At 38.4% G+C, this 19,204-nt stretch overlaps 1 protein-coding gene across 1 annotated transcript in view; it reads left to right on the top strand.

Moving 5' to 3' along the window:
* The window catches only part of LOC135471372 (adhesion G protein-coupled receptor B1-like), a 39,768-nt gene extending 21,677 nt beyond the window's left edge, over positions 1–18,091 (top strand). The window contains exons 12-22 of the mRNA XM_064750583.1: positions 510–616; positions 1,490–1,592; positions 3,679–3,829; positions 5,348–5,429; positions 8,854–8,932; positions 10,587–10,672; positions 11,362–11,488; positions 12,148–12,189; positions 13,095–13,160; positions 13,627–13,660; positions 15,779–18,091. Of these exons, the coding sequence (XP_064606653.1) occupies positions 510–616; positions 1,490–1,592; positions 3,679–3,829; positions 5,348–5,429; positions 8,854–8,932; positions 10,587–10,672; positions 11,362–11,488; positions 12,148–12,189; positions 13,095–13,160; positions 13,627–13,660; positions 15,779–16,476 (1,575 nt within the window). The 3' untranslated portion in view covers positions 16,477–18,091. The remainder of the gene's footprint in view (positions 1–509; positions 617–1,489; positions 1,593–3,678; positions 3,830–5,347; positions 5,430–8,853; positions 8,933–10,586; positions 10,673–11,361; positions 11,489–12,147; positions 12,190–13,094; positions 13,161–13,626; positions 13,661–15,778) is intronic.
* Positions 18,092–19,204: the final 1,113 nt, after the last annotated feature.

Consider the following 19,204-nt stretch of genomic DNA (forward strand, 5'->3'; position numbering starts at 1 on the left):
ATGAAAACACTCTACTCAGTTTTTAGTACTTGTTACCTTGGGGCAAATCAAGCAGACTTTTAATGATGGGTGGGCTACATTTTTACTGCTGTCGGTGACAAGTTTGAGTTAGGATACTAATTTTTGAAGTTGTGGAAGTATGTAGCTGTTAGACTGAATCATATGCGCCATTATTGTGAGGCAAATTAATTTAACAAAAGTGAAAAACTGCGGACGACTGAAATGAAGCAAGATTCCGTATCACCAAGGCGGTGGTGTCTGTATGTAAATAAATATCTGTTAGTCACAGGTAGGAAAGTTCTTTCTAGAAAGTGTACAGTTCTTGAAAATAGCGTGACGTAACAATCAGATCTAAACAAAGGGGACAGTTTACAGCGTAGCACTCGTTCAGTACAAATGAAACATCCTCATAATTTGCTTTCCACAAATATTCATAAAATTGTACTGTGCAAACTTGTACAGGATATTGGCAATGTTGAGTTTAAATGCACTTGTTCTCTGTTTCACAGCCAGACTCAGCAGGCGGAACCATTACCAGAATGTTGCTCATCTTAGCCTGTGCCCTAGCCTTGTGTTGTCTTGTATTCACCTTAACCATCCACCTGCTTTTCTATCAGTGAGTATAACAGTCTGATCTTAAGGGAAACGAGCACTTCAAATTCACACTCATCACAAAAGACATCCATCATTATACTATGTAATCAAAGACGTACAGCATAGAGAGTAAAACCAGAGCAGCGCCGACAGTGTGATAGCTGGCAAATTGTCACACCTAACTGAATGTTTTTGAGATTTTTTTAATTACTCAATTAAATGCAATGAATAGCGTGTACCTTATGGCGGTTTTAAAAACCCGATTGGTAGTTTTTTTGGGCAAATGATGTCATATCAACTCTTCTCATAAAGTACACTAATATTCACTTGAGGGTAATTTATTTTAAACTGAATACATGTAATGTATATTAAGGCATTAGAGATGAGATATTGCTATATTAAACCCTCTTTATAGCGACAGAAATATCAGTATGACGTCAATGCTCTTACCCACAACACTTAGAGCATTTATTTTTGGCGAACAAAAAAGAAACAATAACGGAAAGAACAAAGAAGTAATGGTATTTTCAAACATAGTTTCTATTAGTCTTATGGTGGTTTGATTCTGAATATTTTCTGTGTAGCTTCTATTGAAAGTCGAGGGATTAAGCTTAATAAATTGTTAAACTCTTAGCGCAAAGCTAGCCCCCAAGTGTGTGCAATTCAGATTATTTTACAAAGGATTAATCCTTTGAAAAATTTTGATTCACTTCGCTAGTGTCCTTAAAAGAGTTGTCAGTTATTGTATGTGTGGACAATACATCTTTGACCAATGAAAAGCCATGATATTGAATTCACCTCACACCTGTTTTTCTGCATAATCTTCCCTTAACTCAGCTTGCATAAAAAAGCGCATTTTTAAAAGATGATTTTTTAATTCTTTTCCTTTTTTCAGGAATTTGAACGGTGACATTTACGCCGTCAACACCAATTTCGTCATATCTATCATTGTAGCGAACAGTATTCTACTGTTTTGTGTGTATAACCCACATACACAGGTTTGTATCCCACCTACATTTTATTTATTGATTTATTTATTTATTTAGTTATTTAGTTAGTTAGTTAGTTAGTTAGTTAGTTATTTATTTAGTTATTTATTTAGTTATTTATTTATTTGATCGTGTGTTTGTTCAGTTGGTATGCCATACTCAAGAATGTTTAATTTTAACGACGGCGGTCATCGTTAACCTGTAAGGAAAGTCAGGGTAACCCACCTCCGTCCGCAGCTTGCTGGGAAACTTTTGTATGTACGACTGGAGAGTAGGATCATTTAGTGTCCATACGGGATAAGGGTGAGTGGGTACACACAAAAGAGGTGCTAACGAGGGGAAAGTTAGTCAGGCTCCAGGATCACAAAACTGTGACTTAAGTGAAACTCCCACCATAATGCTAGCCGCCATCGTATAAGTGACAGTCGCAGTGAAACCACACATAGCCAGAGAAACCATCTCAACGAAAACGTTAAACTTTATAGTGAAACAATACTCCGTAAATAAAATACGTCAGTAAAAACGATGGAAAACTATATGCAACACTCTTTATTTACTTGTTTTGTAAGAGTTTGTATTAAATAAAATGGAATACGATACATTTTGAATTATATAATGGACTTTGTGGATCAGTTAAGGTGTAAATGACGCCACAAAAGCTTTCTGTCTCAAATTCTCCATTTCTATGTGGAAATAGTTGTTCTTTGTCTAGATTCATGAGTAGACATTACAATTAGTAAACATCACAAATACAAAATACAAAATCTCAGTATAACATTGCTGGCATCCAACATTTTCCATATTTTCATAAAGCCCATCGTAGAATTGACCGTTTAACTGCATGTTGTTTAGTTTCAAAGCAAATAACATTTAATACAGCTTCCGGGGGTCCTTCCTCTAACGCTTGTTTATTTATTTACTTATTTATTTTGTTAGTTAGCGGGTTTTTGTATATTCTGTCTCTTTAAACGGTTATCGAGTCAGATGGTATTGAGCAGACGATTCCATTGGTCAAATGCGCGTGGTATCGTAGAAGAACACCTGATGTAATTGAGTGAGTTTACCCCGTGTGTGATGTGTGCATGTTTTTTGAATGCGGCATTTGTATTTTAATTGCTGAGTAAAGTGGTTTTTGTACAATGGTCACTTCAATCAACCTGATTTTGGGGGAACAATATGGCGCAAATGGCGCGACAAAGTGCTTGACACATAGGGCCCAACAAAGTGCTTGGTGCAAATGGCGGGACAAAGTGTTTGACACATAGGGACCAACAACGTGCTTGTTGCAAATGGCCCGAAAAAGTGTTTGACACATAGGGCCCAACAAAGTGCTGGGTGCAAATGACGCGACAAAGTGTTTGACACATAGAGCCCAACAAAGTGCTTGGTGCAAATGGCGCGACAAAGTGTTTGACACATAGGGCCCAAAGAAGTGCTTGGTGCAAATGGCGCGACAAAGTGCTTGACACAAAGGACCCAACAAAGTGCTTGGTACAAATGACGCGACAAAGTGTTTGACACATAGGGCCCAAAGAAGTGCTTGGCGCAAATGGCGCGACAAAGTGTTTGACACATAGGGACCAACGAAGTGTTTGGTGCAAATGGCGCAGCAAAGTGTTTGACACGTAGGGCCCAACAAAGTGCAGGGTGCAAATGACGCGACAAAGTGTTTGACACATAGGGCTCAACAAAGTGCTTGGTGCAAATGGCGCAGCAAAGTGTTTGACACATAGGGCCCAACGAAGTGCTTGGTGCAAATGGCGCGACAAAGTGTTTGACACATAGGGCTCAACAAAGTGCTTGGTGCCAATGGCGCAGCAAAGTGTTTGACATATACGGCTCAGCAAAGTATGGCTCACCCTCCACTGTCCAATGAGAACTCCACAAGTTCTTGACCAGTGAGATGCCTATTAGTACCAATAAATAACGTCGCATACACCTTTCTCAACTGTTACAAACGTAAAATTATCCCCCATGTTGCGCGTCCTGGGTTGTTACGGTAGTACAGTGTGTTGGTATTTTTCCTTGCGGCTATAATCTATTGTATCGGTGGCCTTATTCTATTTAATATTGTCTTTTTGTGCATTGTCCCCAGGTTCTGTGTGTGGCGGGTCGACTTCTCCTCTACTTCTTTTACCTGGCGGCCTTCTCGTTCCTGTTCATGGAGGCGCTGCACCAATTCCTGGTCCTCCATAGAAACATTCCACGGATCGGATTTGCTTTCCGTTACTTCGTTTTAGGTTGGGGTGAGCATTGCTGAGCAACATATCCATCATTATCCTATTTAAACATTAGAAGGTCATGATACTGTATCTTATTTAAACACCAGAACGCCATGACATTGCATCTTATTTAAACACCACAAAATTAAGACATTGTATCTTATTTAAACATCAGAACATCAAGACAATGTATCTTATTTAAACACCAGAACGTCATGACATTGGATCTCATTTAAACACCACAACATTAAGACATTGTATCTTATTTAAAAACCAGAAAGTCATGACACTGGATCTCATTTAAACTCCAGAACGTCAAGGCATTGTATTTTATTTAAACACCAGAGGGTCAAAACATTGTAATTTATTTAAACACTAAAATATCATGAGATTATATCTTATTTAAAAACCAGAATTTATCGATTCTGATTTAAACACCAGAACGTCAAACCATTTTGCATCCTATTTAAACACCAGAACGTCAAACCATTTTGCATCCTATTTAAAGACCAGAACGTCCAGACACTGTAACCTATGTCAATACTAGAAGGGTAGATCAGTGTATCTTAGCCAATTATCAGATCTCTGCCGAATATCAGAAGATCTGACACATTAGTATAGGCTTAGTACCGACCTTGAACCAAAACACGTGCACAGGCGAGCCTAATATGTTCTGAAAAGCAAGTGTTTTAGCTATTCTAAAGCAATAGCAAAAATCCGTTTGGATTTGCGCTAGTCGATATTTTGCAATAAACCTCTGGTATAGCCTCCTTAAATACCAGATTCTCCCGTCATAGTATTTAAAGCAACTTCACAAAATCGGGTCATTCTATCAAACTCAAAGATCAGAACGCCTCTCTTGACCATGACGTATCTTGGAAAATCGTGTAGGAATTGTCGACAAATGTCTGCATATTATGCTATTCTTACCAGATGTAAAATCTACATTTTGAGAGAGTTGCTGGGTGTTATTAGTTACAATATAGGTGTATACAACTCATTTCTTCCTGCAATATACACATGCTCCAGGCCACACCTAATAAACCATTAAAGACGATGTTGTTTCTGTCAAATCAGTCTCTAAATCTGAATTAATTAATAAAGTAGTATTCCAGAAGTGCTTTATAATTACTTTAAAATTTCTACATCGCTTACCAACAAAATAAATAGCAAATAATCGTCAGTACCACTCATTTGGTGACGCCATTTTGCAATGTTGTAGTTATCTAGAGTGACGTCTCAAAACCTAGGGGCTCTCCCGTACCATCGGTATTAAAGTATGTGAAAATGGGAAAATACAAACAAACACGCCTGGTACCCAACGATATATCTCTCTCTCTCTATCTCGATCGATCGAAGTTAGTCGTAAGGCATAGAACCATCGGATCACGAACCATAATAGTATTCTCAGATCTAAGTGTCCTCCCACACCTGGACACATCAACAATTGCCATGTTCTTCTCCTAATATTCAACTTCCTGAATTAGGTGCAGTCGTTTTTACACTCATCATTATGTGGCTCGTCTTTCCTTTGTTAACTAGGAATTCCATCGATATTCATCATCGTGCTGGTCTACCTGTACGTCTCGGATTACAGGAATAATGCTTACAGATGTAAATACGTGTGAGTATACAACCACTTAGAGGCCATATGTACGTCATTGTGTAGCGAAATCATTGTGGTAACGAAGCCTGTCAAGGAATACTGATAGATACCTTGATGACAATGTACGGTGTACTAGCTGTCACATTGTTTAACCTGGTGTAGATGCAGTATTCTAGGTCTCGTGTTGTGTGCTCCGACGCCAATGTTAAATGTCACACTGAGTAGAGTGGAGACGATGTATAGTCTGTTACACGTCACCTTGGCTATGTTTAGTTATAAGATATCTCCTTGATTGTCTGATTTTGATATATGATATATATACATCTAATATATACATGTATACGGCATATTGGTCGATTAATTATATTGTACAGTATATAAGGTGTCTTTTTGGTCGTGAGATTGTAATATACAACTCATTATGTGTACACAACTCATTTCTTCCTGCAATATACACATGCTCCAGGCCACATAATAAACTATCAAAGACGATGTTGTTTCTGCCAAATCAGTCTCTAAATCTGGTACACATTGGTAATATACAATGTGTAATGCCATCTTCATTTATTTATTTATTTGATTGGTGTTTTACGCTGTACCTGACGGCGGCCAACATTATGGTGGTAGGAAACGGGCAGAGCCCGGGGAAAACATACGTCCATCTGCAGGTTGCTGCAGATCTTCCCACGTACGATCGAAGAGGAAGCCAGCATAAGCTGCACTTGAACTCACAGCGACCACACTGGTGAGAGGCTCCTGTGTCATTACGCTGCGTTAGCGCGCTAACCAACTGAGCCACAGAGACCCCCCAAATGCCATATTAATCATGTGATTATAATCTGCAATGTGTAATGCCATATTGGTTGTGTGATTGTAATCTGCAAGGTGTAATGCCATATTGGTCTTGTGATTGTAATGCAATGTGTAATGCCATATTGGTCGTGTGATTGTAATCTGCAATGTGTAATGCGGTATTGGTCTTGTGATTGTAATGCAATGTGTAATTCCATATTGGTTCCATGATTGTAACCTGCAATGTGTAGTGCCATATTGGTCTTGTGATTGTAATGCAATGTGCAAAGCCACATTGGTCTTGTGATTATAATGCAATGTGTAAAGCCACATTGGTCTTGTGATTGTAATGCAATGTGTAATTCCATATTGGTCGTGTGATTGTAATCTGCAATGTGTAAAGCCATATTGGTCTTGTGATTGTAATCTGCAATGTGTAATGCCATATTGGTCTTGTGATTGTAATCTGCAATGTGTAATGCCATATTGGTCGTGTGATTGTAATCTGCAATGTGTAATGCCATATTGGTCGTGTGATTGTAATGCAATGTGTAATGCCATATTGGTCGTGTGATTGTAATCTGCAATGTGTAATGCCATATTGGTTGTGTGATTATAATCTGCAATGTGTAATGCGGTATTGGTCTTGTGATTGTAATGCAATGTGTAATTCCATATTGGTTCCATGATTGTAACCTGCAATGTGTAGTGCCATATTGGTCTTGTGATTGTAATGCAATGTGCAAAGCCACATTGGTCTTGTGATTATAATGCAATGTGTAAAGCCACATTGGTCTTGTGATTGTAATGCAATGTGTAATTCCATATTGGTCGTGTGATTGTAATCTGCAATGTGTAAAGCCATATTGGTCTTGTGATTGTAATCTGCAATGTGTAATGCCATATTGGTCTTGTGATTGTAATCTGCAATGTGTAATGCCATATTGGTCGTGTGATTGTAATGCAATGTGTAATGCCATATTGGTCTTGTGATTGTAATCTGCAATGTGTAATGCCATATTGGTCTTGTGATTGTAATCTGCAATGTGTAAAGCCATATTGGTCTTGTGATTGTAATCTGCAATGTGTAATGCCATATTGGTCGTGTGATTGTAATGCAATGTGTAATTCCATATTGGTCTTGTGATTGTAATCTGCAATGTGTAATGCCATATTGGTCTTGTGATTGTAATCTGCAATGTGTAAAGCCATATTGGTCTTGTGATTGTAATCTGCAATGTGTAATGCCATATTGGTCGTGTGATTGTAATGCAATGTGTAATGCCATATTGGTCTTGTGATTGTAATGCATTGTGTAAAGCCACATTGGTCTTGTGATTGTAATGCAATGTGTAATTCCATATTGGTCTTGTGATTGTAATCTGCAATGTGTAATGCCATATTGGTTGTGTGATTGTAATCTGCAATGTGTAAAGCCATATTGGTCTTGTGATTGTAATCTGCAATGTGTAATGCCATATTGGTTGTGTGATTGTAATCTGAAATGTGTAATGCCATATTAGTCGTGTGTTTATAATCGCAGTCCAGTGCCAGTGCACAATGTGCAAGGTGTGACATAAAATGTGACATTGGTACTGGGATGTCAATGTACAGTATGCTAAACGCTACATTGGTAGAGAGATGTCAATGTACAGTATGCGAAATGCTACACTGGTAGTGGGATGTCAATGTACAGTATGCCAAACGCTACAGTGGTAGAGAGATGTCAATGTACAGTATGCACAAGGCTGCATTGGTAGAGGGATGTCAATATACGGAATCCGAATTGCTACATTGGTAGAGGGATGTCAATGTACACTATGCGAAAAGCTACATTAGCAGAGGGATGTCACTGTACAGTGTGCGAAACGCTATATTGGTAGAGAGATGTCAATGTACAGTATGAGAAACGCTACATTAGTAGGGGCATGTCAATGGAGAGTATAAAATAGTGCATACTGTGGGATGAGATATGAGGAATTGTCAGCTCGAGAGCAGTGATTATCACTTCTCGAGAGCCGACAATTTCTCGTATCCCATCCAACAGCATGCATCGTACTGCCATCCAAATACTGTGTTTATGTAGAAATAGTAGTTGCATAAACAAAGTTGCATAAACAATCTTACACGCCAATTGTACATCTGTCAGTAAACTGCGGATGGTCGTTGGTTTTATTATACGAAAAAAACACATTTATTCGTGTGATTGGTGTTTTACGAATATCCCACTTTTACGACGGAGGCTAGTATTATGGTGGGAGGAAACCAGTCAGAGCCGGGGAAAACCCACGACTATCCGCACGTTACTGACAGACCTCCCCATGTACAATTGGAGAGAAGGCAGCATGACATGGACTTGAACTCACCTGCGAATGGGCGTGGTTTCTCCCGGGCTTTACAAAGTTTCCTCTTGTCAGAATGGTTTCCGCCGTCGTTTAAATGAAATATTCTTGAGCACCGGTACGGCGTAAAACGTCAATCAAACAAATATATAAAACCCAATGAATTATTTATATATAAGATTGTTTAGGCCACTACTATTTCTGCATAAACACTGAATTTGGATGACAATATTAATGCTTCAATAGCTTTACAAGGAAATTGTAAAAATTACAAATTCGCTTACCATCGTTTACGTTTCTTTCGGCAGATGCTGGATTTCTTACAGCCAGGAGTCCAGCGTACAACAATTTGTTGCTATGATCGTGCCCGTGTCCATCTTAATTCTCGTAAGTTAAATATTAGTAATCACAGTAATGATTCTTGCTCGTTTTATCTTATATTAATACTGTTAAAAAGAAAGAAAAATTAAACCTGAGGTTTGTTTGACACCTGTTTTTAATTTTTCTTATTAAAAGACAAGCAAATCTATGAATCCCGTGTTGGGTTTTGTGTGTTCAGTGCAGTAGCGTTAGTCATTCTTATGATGACGACTTGAAGTTTGAATGGTTCAGTCTTTACCTTGAACCATCTTTGTCATGATGATGACTTGAAGTTTGAATGGTCTAGTCTTTCCCTTGAACCATCTTTGTCATGATGATGACTTGAAGTTTGAATGGTCTAGTCTTTACCTTGAACCATCTTGTCATGATGATGACTTGAGGTTTGAATGATCCAATCTTTGCCTTGAACCATCGTTTTCGTGATGATGACTAGAAGTTTGAATGGTCTAGTTTTTACCTTGAACCATCTTTGTCGTGATGACGACTTAAAGTTTGAATGGTCTAGTCTTTACCTTGAACCATCTTTGTCTTGATGATGACTAGTCTTTCCCTTGTACAATCTTTGTTGTGATGATGACTTGGAGTCTGAATCGTCTATTCTTTGCCCTGAACTATCTATCTAATGATGATAACTTGAAATTTGAATGGTCCAGTCTTTACATGGAACCATCTTTGTTGTGGTGATGACTTGAAGTTTGTATGGTCTAGTCTTTACCTTGAACCATCTTTGTCATGATGATGACTTGAAGTTTGAATGGTCTAGTCTTTACCTTCCATCATCTTTGTCATGATGATGACTTGAAGTCTGAATGGTCTAGTCTTTACCTTGAACCATCTTTGTCATGATGATGACTTGAAGTTTGAACGGTCTAGTCTTTACCTTCAATCATCTTTGTCATGACGATGACTTGAAGTTTGAATGGTCTAGTCTTTACATTGAATTCTGCTGGGGTTTTTTTCTCGAACGATATTGACTTATTTGGGTTGTTTGATTCGGCACACGTATTCCACAAGGCACAACGACGTTAAACCCCAAGCACTCAGTCACTCCACACGGCACGCTGTGTCCATTGACATTTAATTGTCTAGATAGAAGCAAGGGGAGTAGTTTGCTATTTCTGAATGTCCGTTTAGGGGTAAGTGTAGATATCTGCAGTATGCTGAAGCAAGCAAAGATAAAAGCTTCGTTTGTGAAGGGGCACATTTGCTGATTCTTGTAGTTTAGGATGTAAACTGATTTCCTCAGGGATTTCTTGTATTATTGTCACTTATAGTCTTGTGCGATGAAATGTAACCGAAGTACTCTTCAGTTAAGCCAACAACGCCAATTAAGACCACACATGGGTTCAATTGGCTGCTCCTATGACTTGGCATTTAAAGTTTCAGAGCAATTATTCTCAAGGTTACGGTCTCCATGACAAGAAAGTTTTATTTGCTGAGAGACGATACATTGGTTTAAAAACTTAACAGTGTATTATTGATTAAAAAAGATTATATCAGTGTTTGATTTATTACGAGAGAATTTCCTTTACCGAGAGGAAATGACATGAGTGTTTGGTTTGCCGAGATAAGGCGATTTAAATGGTTGATTTTCCGAGAGAAGGTGGTATGAGTGTTTGCTTTGCTGAGAGAACGTTTCAGAAAACTATTTTGTTTTCAGATCAGTGCCGTACTCTCATGTCTCAGCCTCAGATCAGTCATGAAATGGACTGACCAAGCCCGACAGCCCGATAAAAGACAAATCAAGTAAGCCTTGCAATGGACACAAGTTATTTCTTGAAATATTTTAAACTGAATGAAAGAGACACGCCAGGATAATAATTTCTGTGCGTTTATGTGTTCTGCATCGCATGTGTCTTCTTTTGTTTTGTATGTATGTGATTGTATCAGGGTTAGTGGCCCATATTTATGATGGCGGATTGAGTCTTGTAATGTATATTAAAATTGATCTGTTATGGTGAAAAGCGGTGTACTATGCAATTGGGCATCAGAATTGGAGTTTCATGTTTACGACGACCGAATGTACCTTGTAATAATGGGTTTTGAGTGTCCGTTTGTTTATTGATGAGTGGTATACGCTGAGAATGTTTTCGAATCTTACACTTGTTTTCGACATGAAATACAAAATCCCATTTCGGCACAAAAATTTTACTACGTTTAGCTCTGGCAGCAGTATGCTTAAACTTAAAACACTGTAACTTACATGCACGTGTACACATGCGAATCTTTCGGTTGAACATATGCTTCAGTATGTCTGTACAGAAAAATTACTATGGTTGGCAGCAACCTCCGGATGCCGGTAGGTTATCCCGAACTCTGCCCACCATTATGCCGGCCACCGTCTTATAAGTGAAATATTCTTGAGTACGGTGAAAACCACCAATGAAATAAATAAATAAAAAATAAATAAATATTATCGTTCTTTCTCATTTCAGACACCGTGTGTGGCACTCATCTTTCATCCTTGTACTCCTTCTTCTAATTGGCATATTCAAAGCTGTCATTGAGATATCTGAATACTATGTTCATTTCTACGTCTTCCTCTTTCTTAACCCACTACTGGTAAGACGATACATAGAGATATATGCATTATTACGTTTATTTTTTTTATGCATAATTTTTTTTCCATATGAAGAAATATTCCTTAAGTTTTGTTTTCTTTTTGTTAATGTAATGTTTCCTTTTAATGGTATACTTTCCCCAAAAAGAAACTCAAAGATAGTATATGGTGATGACGCCAGATGCTGACATGAACGTCCACTTGAACGCCCAATGTCATTGTTGAACATGACTAAAATTACGGGATAATAAATTAACGATCCCATATTAAACTATATCAGATTTATCATGTGAACACCCGTGACTGTCTTTTTGGCTCTGTGTAGTTTTGATGATGCTATAATACGAGAATATGCCGAATGTAGCATGCAGGCACTTCTTTTTGTCAGCAAACGAAATTACTTGTTGTCAGCTTTTAAAGACCTAATCGTGACTTAGTCCAGCCGTTTATGACCCCAGTTGTTGCGCCGTATGTACTGTAATAAGTGGGCGGAAATGCTTTAGAATGGTTTATTATGTGCCAGTACTGACAATGCCAGTGTACAGGTCTAACTGGTTTGCCCTTTGCTAAATGTGCTAAATACACATGTAGTTTGATTTTTATCAAAGTTATACACAATAATAATTTGTATAAAATATACAAATTATTGTTTTGTTTTCAGGGATTCAGCATCTTGATACTCCGCTGTTTCTGTGATATTCAGGTGGGTCATTTTGTTACAGTCTTTTACACGTTGATACATTATTAGATGGAAATAGTTTCCCAAGCACCTTGTTCGTGTATGCAGTCACCCACCCAAATATTGTTTGTAACAAATCACTTCACAAAAACAAAACAAGCCTCACATCATACTCCTTATAGCGTATGCGCCGCTTTGTACCTACGCTTCACATCACTATCACCACTGGCAAATTTTGTACAGGGCCACTTTCACTTCGTAAATCAGTGTTTTGTAACTTTTCTCATAAATGACGTCGCCTGATGGCACTTCAACCTAGACAAAGTCTTCTACGAGAAAAGTTACGAGAAATGTGACTTACAAAGATTTGTGATGGCGGCCCGGGGCTTCTGAAACCGTTTTAGAAATCTTAATGCATATTACCGTCTTATAGCTTTAAACAGCGCCGGTCACTGGAGTCACGGTGATGAGACAGGAAGTGATGTGAGAAAACGCATAAAATCTGCCTCAGTCTTTGTTTCTATTAATGTCTTATACACGTGCATTTTCTTTATCTAAATTATTTACAACGTGATTCAAACGGATACTGAAACAATTTTCTGGATCATTCATAATTATAATTCCATACAAGGACGCCAGTCGTGAAACTAAGACTGAACAAGCCTAGCTGCGTCATGCAGGCTCCGAAGGTCAGTTCCCGGTATCACGAAACTTCTTAAGTTCAGTAAATTGCTCAAGTATTTACATGGCTACACATAATTTCTAATTTGCGTTATCCAATGAATGTCACTCCCGATAGATATTTTCTTAAGACAAACTTGTATTTTATTTGGACTTATTGTGGGTCAATCAGCAATCCGGGGAGTGGGTACACAAACGCCGAGGTACACCGATATAACTGAAGGATTAAAATTCTTTATTTTTCCTAGGTGCGGAAGCGAATATTTTGTTCAAAGCACCCAATTCTGGATAAAAGCTCAACGCAGTCTTCAGTTGTAAGTTCTGTATTTTATTGAATTGACATGAATGCCAAGACAATCTAATCAAACGTAGTCAGATATCCTGAAGTTACCTTTTCAGTGCTCTGTTGGCATTTTCAAAGCAGAATAGCCTAAGGTAATTAATCAACCTCATATTGGACGAAAACTGATGCATCGACAAATCGCTCCCGACTCTTCACTCTTTTCATACCCGAAACAAGGAGATAACCAAGTCAGCCGATAAATATGGCATCGGCTATAGTACACAGGATTATACACGTCCCGACGGGACCGTTCATGTCCATTAACAATGAGAGAGTTTTGTCTGATGCGGGATAAAGTACATTACACGATATGCGTTTATACTTCCGTAAGAATTTCCAGGTTATTCTTAGACATTGTTCTTGGTAAGTGTAATGCCTTAGCGAAGAAACTACACACTGACTGCATGTTATGATGAATATGTTTATTTGTGTTACAGCCTCTAGTCAGCATAAACTCGAGCACATATTCAGGTGAGTTCCAACCGGTTTTCAAAACCGCAAGTGTATTTTAAGCTGGCAAAGTATGCTGTGTGATGTAAATTGTATTTTTTATATATTTATATATTTATTTATTTATTTATTTGATTGATGTTGTACGTCGTATTCAAGAATACTTCACTTATACAGAGCCCGGGAGAAACCCACGACCATCCGCAGGCTGGAAGACCTTCCCATGTACGGTCGGAGAGGAAGCCAGCATGAATTCGTCATCATTAGATACACCAAACTGAAGATACCATCACTTATTTTCCTAACCTTTTACTGAAAAGAGTTAAATGCACTTTAATACATTTGCATTCTAAGGTGAGCTTGGTTGACCATATATATTGTTAGACCTTCCGCATTGGTGAGAGGCTCCTGTGTCCTTGCACCGCGCTGGCACCCTAACCACATTGGCAACAGAGACCCCCATGAATTGTATAATATAATGCACCAAAACACTACATGCGGGTGTAAATTTACACCATTAGCAGTGGTATATCATGATTGTATGTTGTCACCTGCTATTCACGGCTCAGTCATAATATTTATCAGTACATACACCGTTTTATGAAGCTTTTTGAACAATACTATCACTTGGATATATGAATTTTTGATGAGGGACATATTTTCGATTAACAGCTACTTAAAAACTAGCATGCATCTATGCGTCGAAACGGGCATTTGTATACCAGCCGTCATCCAAGATGGACATCCTAGGTCAATAATCGCAAGATCAATTCTCAAAACGACGTTTAACACAAACTACCAAATAACTAAGAAAGTATACTATGTACGAAAATAGGATGGAGTCATGCAGAGAAGCAGTCAGCAGGATTTGACTACTGATTCAGTTTACGCGCGTAAAATATTCCTTTCGTCATTTTCACATTATTGAAAGCTAACAAGCTTCTCGTAATATAAGACAGTCCCGGGGGCAGATTCCCCAAAGTCATTTCTGACTTGAGTCAAATTTCAAACCGAAAATAAGCTTTTAAGATCGTATTTCAAATTTTGACATACATGTAAGTAAGAAATGGCTTTGAAATCGGCCCCTGATTTCTCACCTTGTATTCCGCTTTAGTTTTTTGATGGCTGAACAGTGTTTGAATGCTGTTTTGGAAGTTGATCTTGTGATAACTGACCGGGAACGTTAAATATATGGTATAAGATTGGTAAAGGACTATATGATACCATTTCAATAAACCGGGAGTTTTGTCAAGTATTAAGACTTGGTTTTCACCGACTCACTATTACACAAGAGGTGTGGCTGGTATCTGGCGATGTGCAAGATGGCTTCGCCATGTCCCTCACTAGCTCTCGCCAACTCGGTCTTACTAAAGAGGTTTTCCTGTACTTGGCGTTTTCTGCGATAGTTCGGATTCCTTTCAAATAAATAAATAAGCATTCCGGCACCTGGAAGCATCTTTAACGCTGAGCGCCAAGGGAAGAAGAGCAAAGGTTGCCATCAACACAAACCATCAATTAATAAAGAAAGTATTTTAGAAGTTATGACGGTGCCATGTGAAGAGAAGCTGTAAACGTTCACCGCTACAGTGTCTAATGCAAAAAAAGAAGATATTTCAATGAGACTGGAACAGACAACCATTTTTCGATTTTATGACCTATAGGTCGCTTCAGTGTATGTATGGAGGTTATGGCATGCTTGCCATATAATCTGCAGATGATCGTGGGTTTAACCCGGTCTCTGCCTGGTTTCCTCCCACCACAGTGCTAGCCGCCGTGGTATTAGTGAATACTTTAGTACGTCGTATTTTTGAATACGGCTTTAAACAACAATATAATAAATCAATAAATATAACAGGAAAAGATCAGTTAACATCTGTCACTCACATTAGCTATAGTCAGTTAGCGTACTCACTCACATCAGCTATAGTCAGTTAGCACAGTTTCTTAAACTGGGGCCAATTCCCCGCCTTAACGTCCTGGTATTTATTTATTTATTTATTTATTGGTGTACTCAAGAATATTTCATTTGTACGACAGTGGCCAGCATTATGGTGGAAACACTGGCGTGTGAAATGCAAATTTTGGATGAATCAATTAAGTCATTCAATTAATGGTCCAATTACACATTTTGTTTTTCAGGTTATCTTCGACCTCAAGCCACCTGTGCTTCTCCAAGTCGATCGGGAATTTTGGCCTCTTGTGGTTCGCCCGGTGTGGTCAGCTCCGTAAATAGTGACTACTCGCGGAGAAAAGAGCACCTGCTTTCCCTTCTTGGAACCAGCAATGCTTATGACGGGGTTCCCCTTGGGGATCCTCCGTATAATAACGTAGTCAATGCGGCAGGTCAGAATCAGCGGGATACTTTCCTGGATAGCGGAATATACGAGGGATCCGATCCAGAAAAAGCCAGCTCGGCTTCCAGCAGCCTTAAGGAAAAGGGAACGTTGGCCCAAAGCGACAAGGGGCCCCTGAATCTAACTGAGAAAAAGGCGCTGTGCCTTTGTGATAGGGAAGTCAATAGAAGAAGCCCTCGACGTGCTGTGATGGCGGGAACGACTGTTCAGGAAAATTTCCACTCATATCGTTACAGACTTTCTAAGTGCTCCAGCAATTCGTCCGTGTCCAGCGATGCCGCCAGATCCATTGGGACCAACGGTCAAACAAGACGTAGCTCTGGTTCCGCTGAAGACAGTCCGAAATACGAATGCACGTATTCAGAGATCATCGGTACAGTGTCCGGCCCACTGGATTCCAGTAACGACGGTGATCAGCAAGAGACCAGACGGTCCAGCGAACATTGTACATTGTTAAGCGACAAAGATTGTGAACAATGTTGAATCATGAGGTTAAAGCAGAAAGGTTGTCCTGTTGATTACATGCGAGTTTATTCTCCCAGCGGATCAACAATTCTCTCTGTGCAGTTAGCGTTTTGGTGCTCTTAATATTGTTTCAAGAAAACGTCCGGATGATGTACCACAAATTCTAAACCCCCTAACCAAAGAAAGTGTCACTTATCTCCAGATAACTATTGAAATCATTCATACTAATATGTGTGGTTGCTTAGAAGTGCTGCTTTCTTCCTTATGCTATTCGTCTTTCTGAAGTGATCGTGAGGTGACCTTAAATAAACTAATACGTCAAAGTGACACCATGCCCCAGGAAAGTTACATCATGTCCCAGGAAAGTGACACCATGCCCCAGGAAAGTGACACCATGCCCCAGGAAAGTGAAGCTGTTTAAGACTTAAGTCAAATTTAGTCTTAATTTCGAAAAAGGATTATTACGCTAAAACTTTCATGACAAAACTGAAAATAATCGCTTATGCTCTAATCCAAGATAAGGGATAATACCACAAGTTTAGAACAAATCTAAATTAAGATGAAGTCATAATTATGATTCCGGGGCTAGCTCCTTAAATGCGATAAGATAAAGTATATTATTTTTAAAAACAAGATTGTATTTAGGGCAGGTAACACCAGCGATGTCTTACTATACTTGACTGCCGTGATGTATTCGTGTGTGTTGGTTAAATGTAATTTTAAACACGGTTTCCATGTTGGACAATAATCTGGCCTTAAAACGCCATATTGCCTTAATTCTGTAAATTTTTAAGTGTATTCACATCATGTGTTGACTAAGCTCAAGTGAAGATAGTAATGTACATTGCAAATCGATGAAATCCAGTGACCGTTACGTTAAATGCTAAGTTGATGCACCTTGGTGGAACATTGCAAAGATTTCCACTCTTAACAGGTGGACAATCCGAAGTTGGAATAATTAAACCTTCGCAAGTATCAACTACCTGAATATATACACCTCAAAGGGTTTGTACATCCAACTAGGGTTTACAGCTTGCGCTATATACACCAGAGCGCATATGCAATTATATATGTGTGCGTATGTTACTCGGAGGTATTGTATGAAATTTCACACGGATCTTGTTTCTATGGTTGTGCAAATGGTATAATCTTGTCCATTTCTTATTGTCGCTCATATTAGTATACATATTCCAAAATGTTTCTAAAATGATAGAGAACACCATATGAACTCCTCACATCCATTGCATACTATATCCTTCAATTCTTTTCCATATCACCTCCAACGCAGTACCGCGTCTTCATTTAAAAATGTCTTTTTTTAACACCTGATATTTTGCTCAATCTCTGGCTTATTGTGAATCCACCCAACACACCTGGCTTTGATCTCGCTACTCACTTTATATTTCATATTGTTTATTTAAACCATATCCATTATTAATATGTTTACACCTGTGGCCTATTTTGTACATCATTGTCTATAGATTTATTCTTTGGTTATTACCATCTATACAGAACGAGACTCTTTGCAAATGAAAAACGGTGACGAATAAATGTTGATATCTGGTTACATATGATAACACGACAGTGATAAGTGGTCCTTCTGAATTCTGTGTTTCTAGAAATTGCAAACATGCTGGATACTCTTGGGCTTTTATGCCTTGCAGATTGATGTTATATATATTTATATTTCTGCAAATCAAAATAAATTTCCTGATATGTCTGAACGACAATCATTCTGCGTTAATTTACTGAATGGCAACGACGACTTTCTCCTAGAGTTAATACTGTTCATATATAAATCTATTGTAATTAAAGACGTTCAGCAAAGAGAGTGAAACCAGAGCAAATGGTCAACCATAGCGGATGAAATACCACTTCTTGTCAGTTTACCCCAGTTAGGGGTTTATTAAACTGTTCATATCATTGCTTGAATAGTAGCAATTTACATGCCCTCTAACACCATGGCTTTAGTAGAATTAGGTAACTCTGGAAAAATGCAGCGATGTCAACTTGAATTTATTAGAGGTCACTTATCTAGAAATACTAGACGTTGTTGTCATCACATTTATCATACATTACAGTATATATTTATTTATATTTATATTTAATACATTGTCATCACATTTATCATACATTACAGTATATATTTATTTTATGGCATTTTACGCCCTACTCAAGAATATTTCACTTATTCAACGGCGGTGTAACACAATAACATTAAAACAAAAGACTACAGGGTAGAGAGTAAAACCAGAACAGTGCGACCGTTGGGAAATTATCACATATAATTGTGTGTAAGTCAGTATGGGTTTTATTTTAACTGTTTGCCTGTAAATGCTTACTAAGTAGCTATTCGGACGCACTATGGTTTGAACAGCATTAAGTAAAGTAAAAACTTTTCCCGCCTATAGTAACTCAAGCCTATCTTTCGCAAGGGAACAATCGCCTGTTGCGCTTGAAACCGAGTCACCTATGCGCGAAAAGGGTACCCTGTCGCAAATTATTAGACGCGAGGGGTTTACATATGTTCATTATATCTAACTCCCATTAAATTTAATAAACAATGGCATAAAAATAATGTAAATGTATCATGCGGTGGTGACTCGAATTCCGCCAGCAGAACACTGGTTTATGCAAGTCTAAAGTATAAAAGAAGCAGCAACGACAGCGTGATGGTTTTCAAAAAGGTCGTACGGAAACGGTGAAACCCGGCCACATGTCAGTTTGCTTCAGTTAGGATTTTATT

The sequence above is a fragment of the Liolophura sinensis genome, chromosome 7 (genome assembly GCF_032854445.1).
Source record: "Liolophura sinensis isolate JHLJ2023 chromosome 7, CUHK_Ljap_v2, whole genome shotgun sequence".
Classification (NCBI taxonomy): Eukaryota; Metazoa; Mollusca; class Polyplacophora; order Chitonida; family Chitonidae; genus Liolophura; species Liolophura sinensis.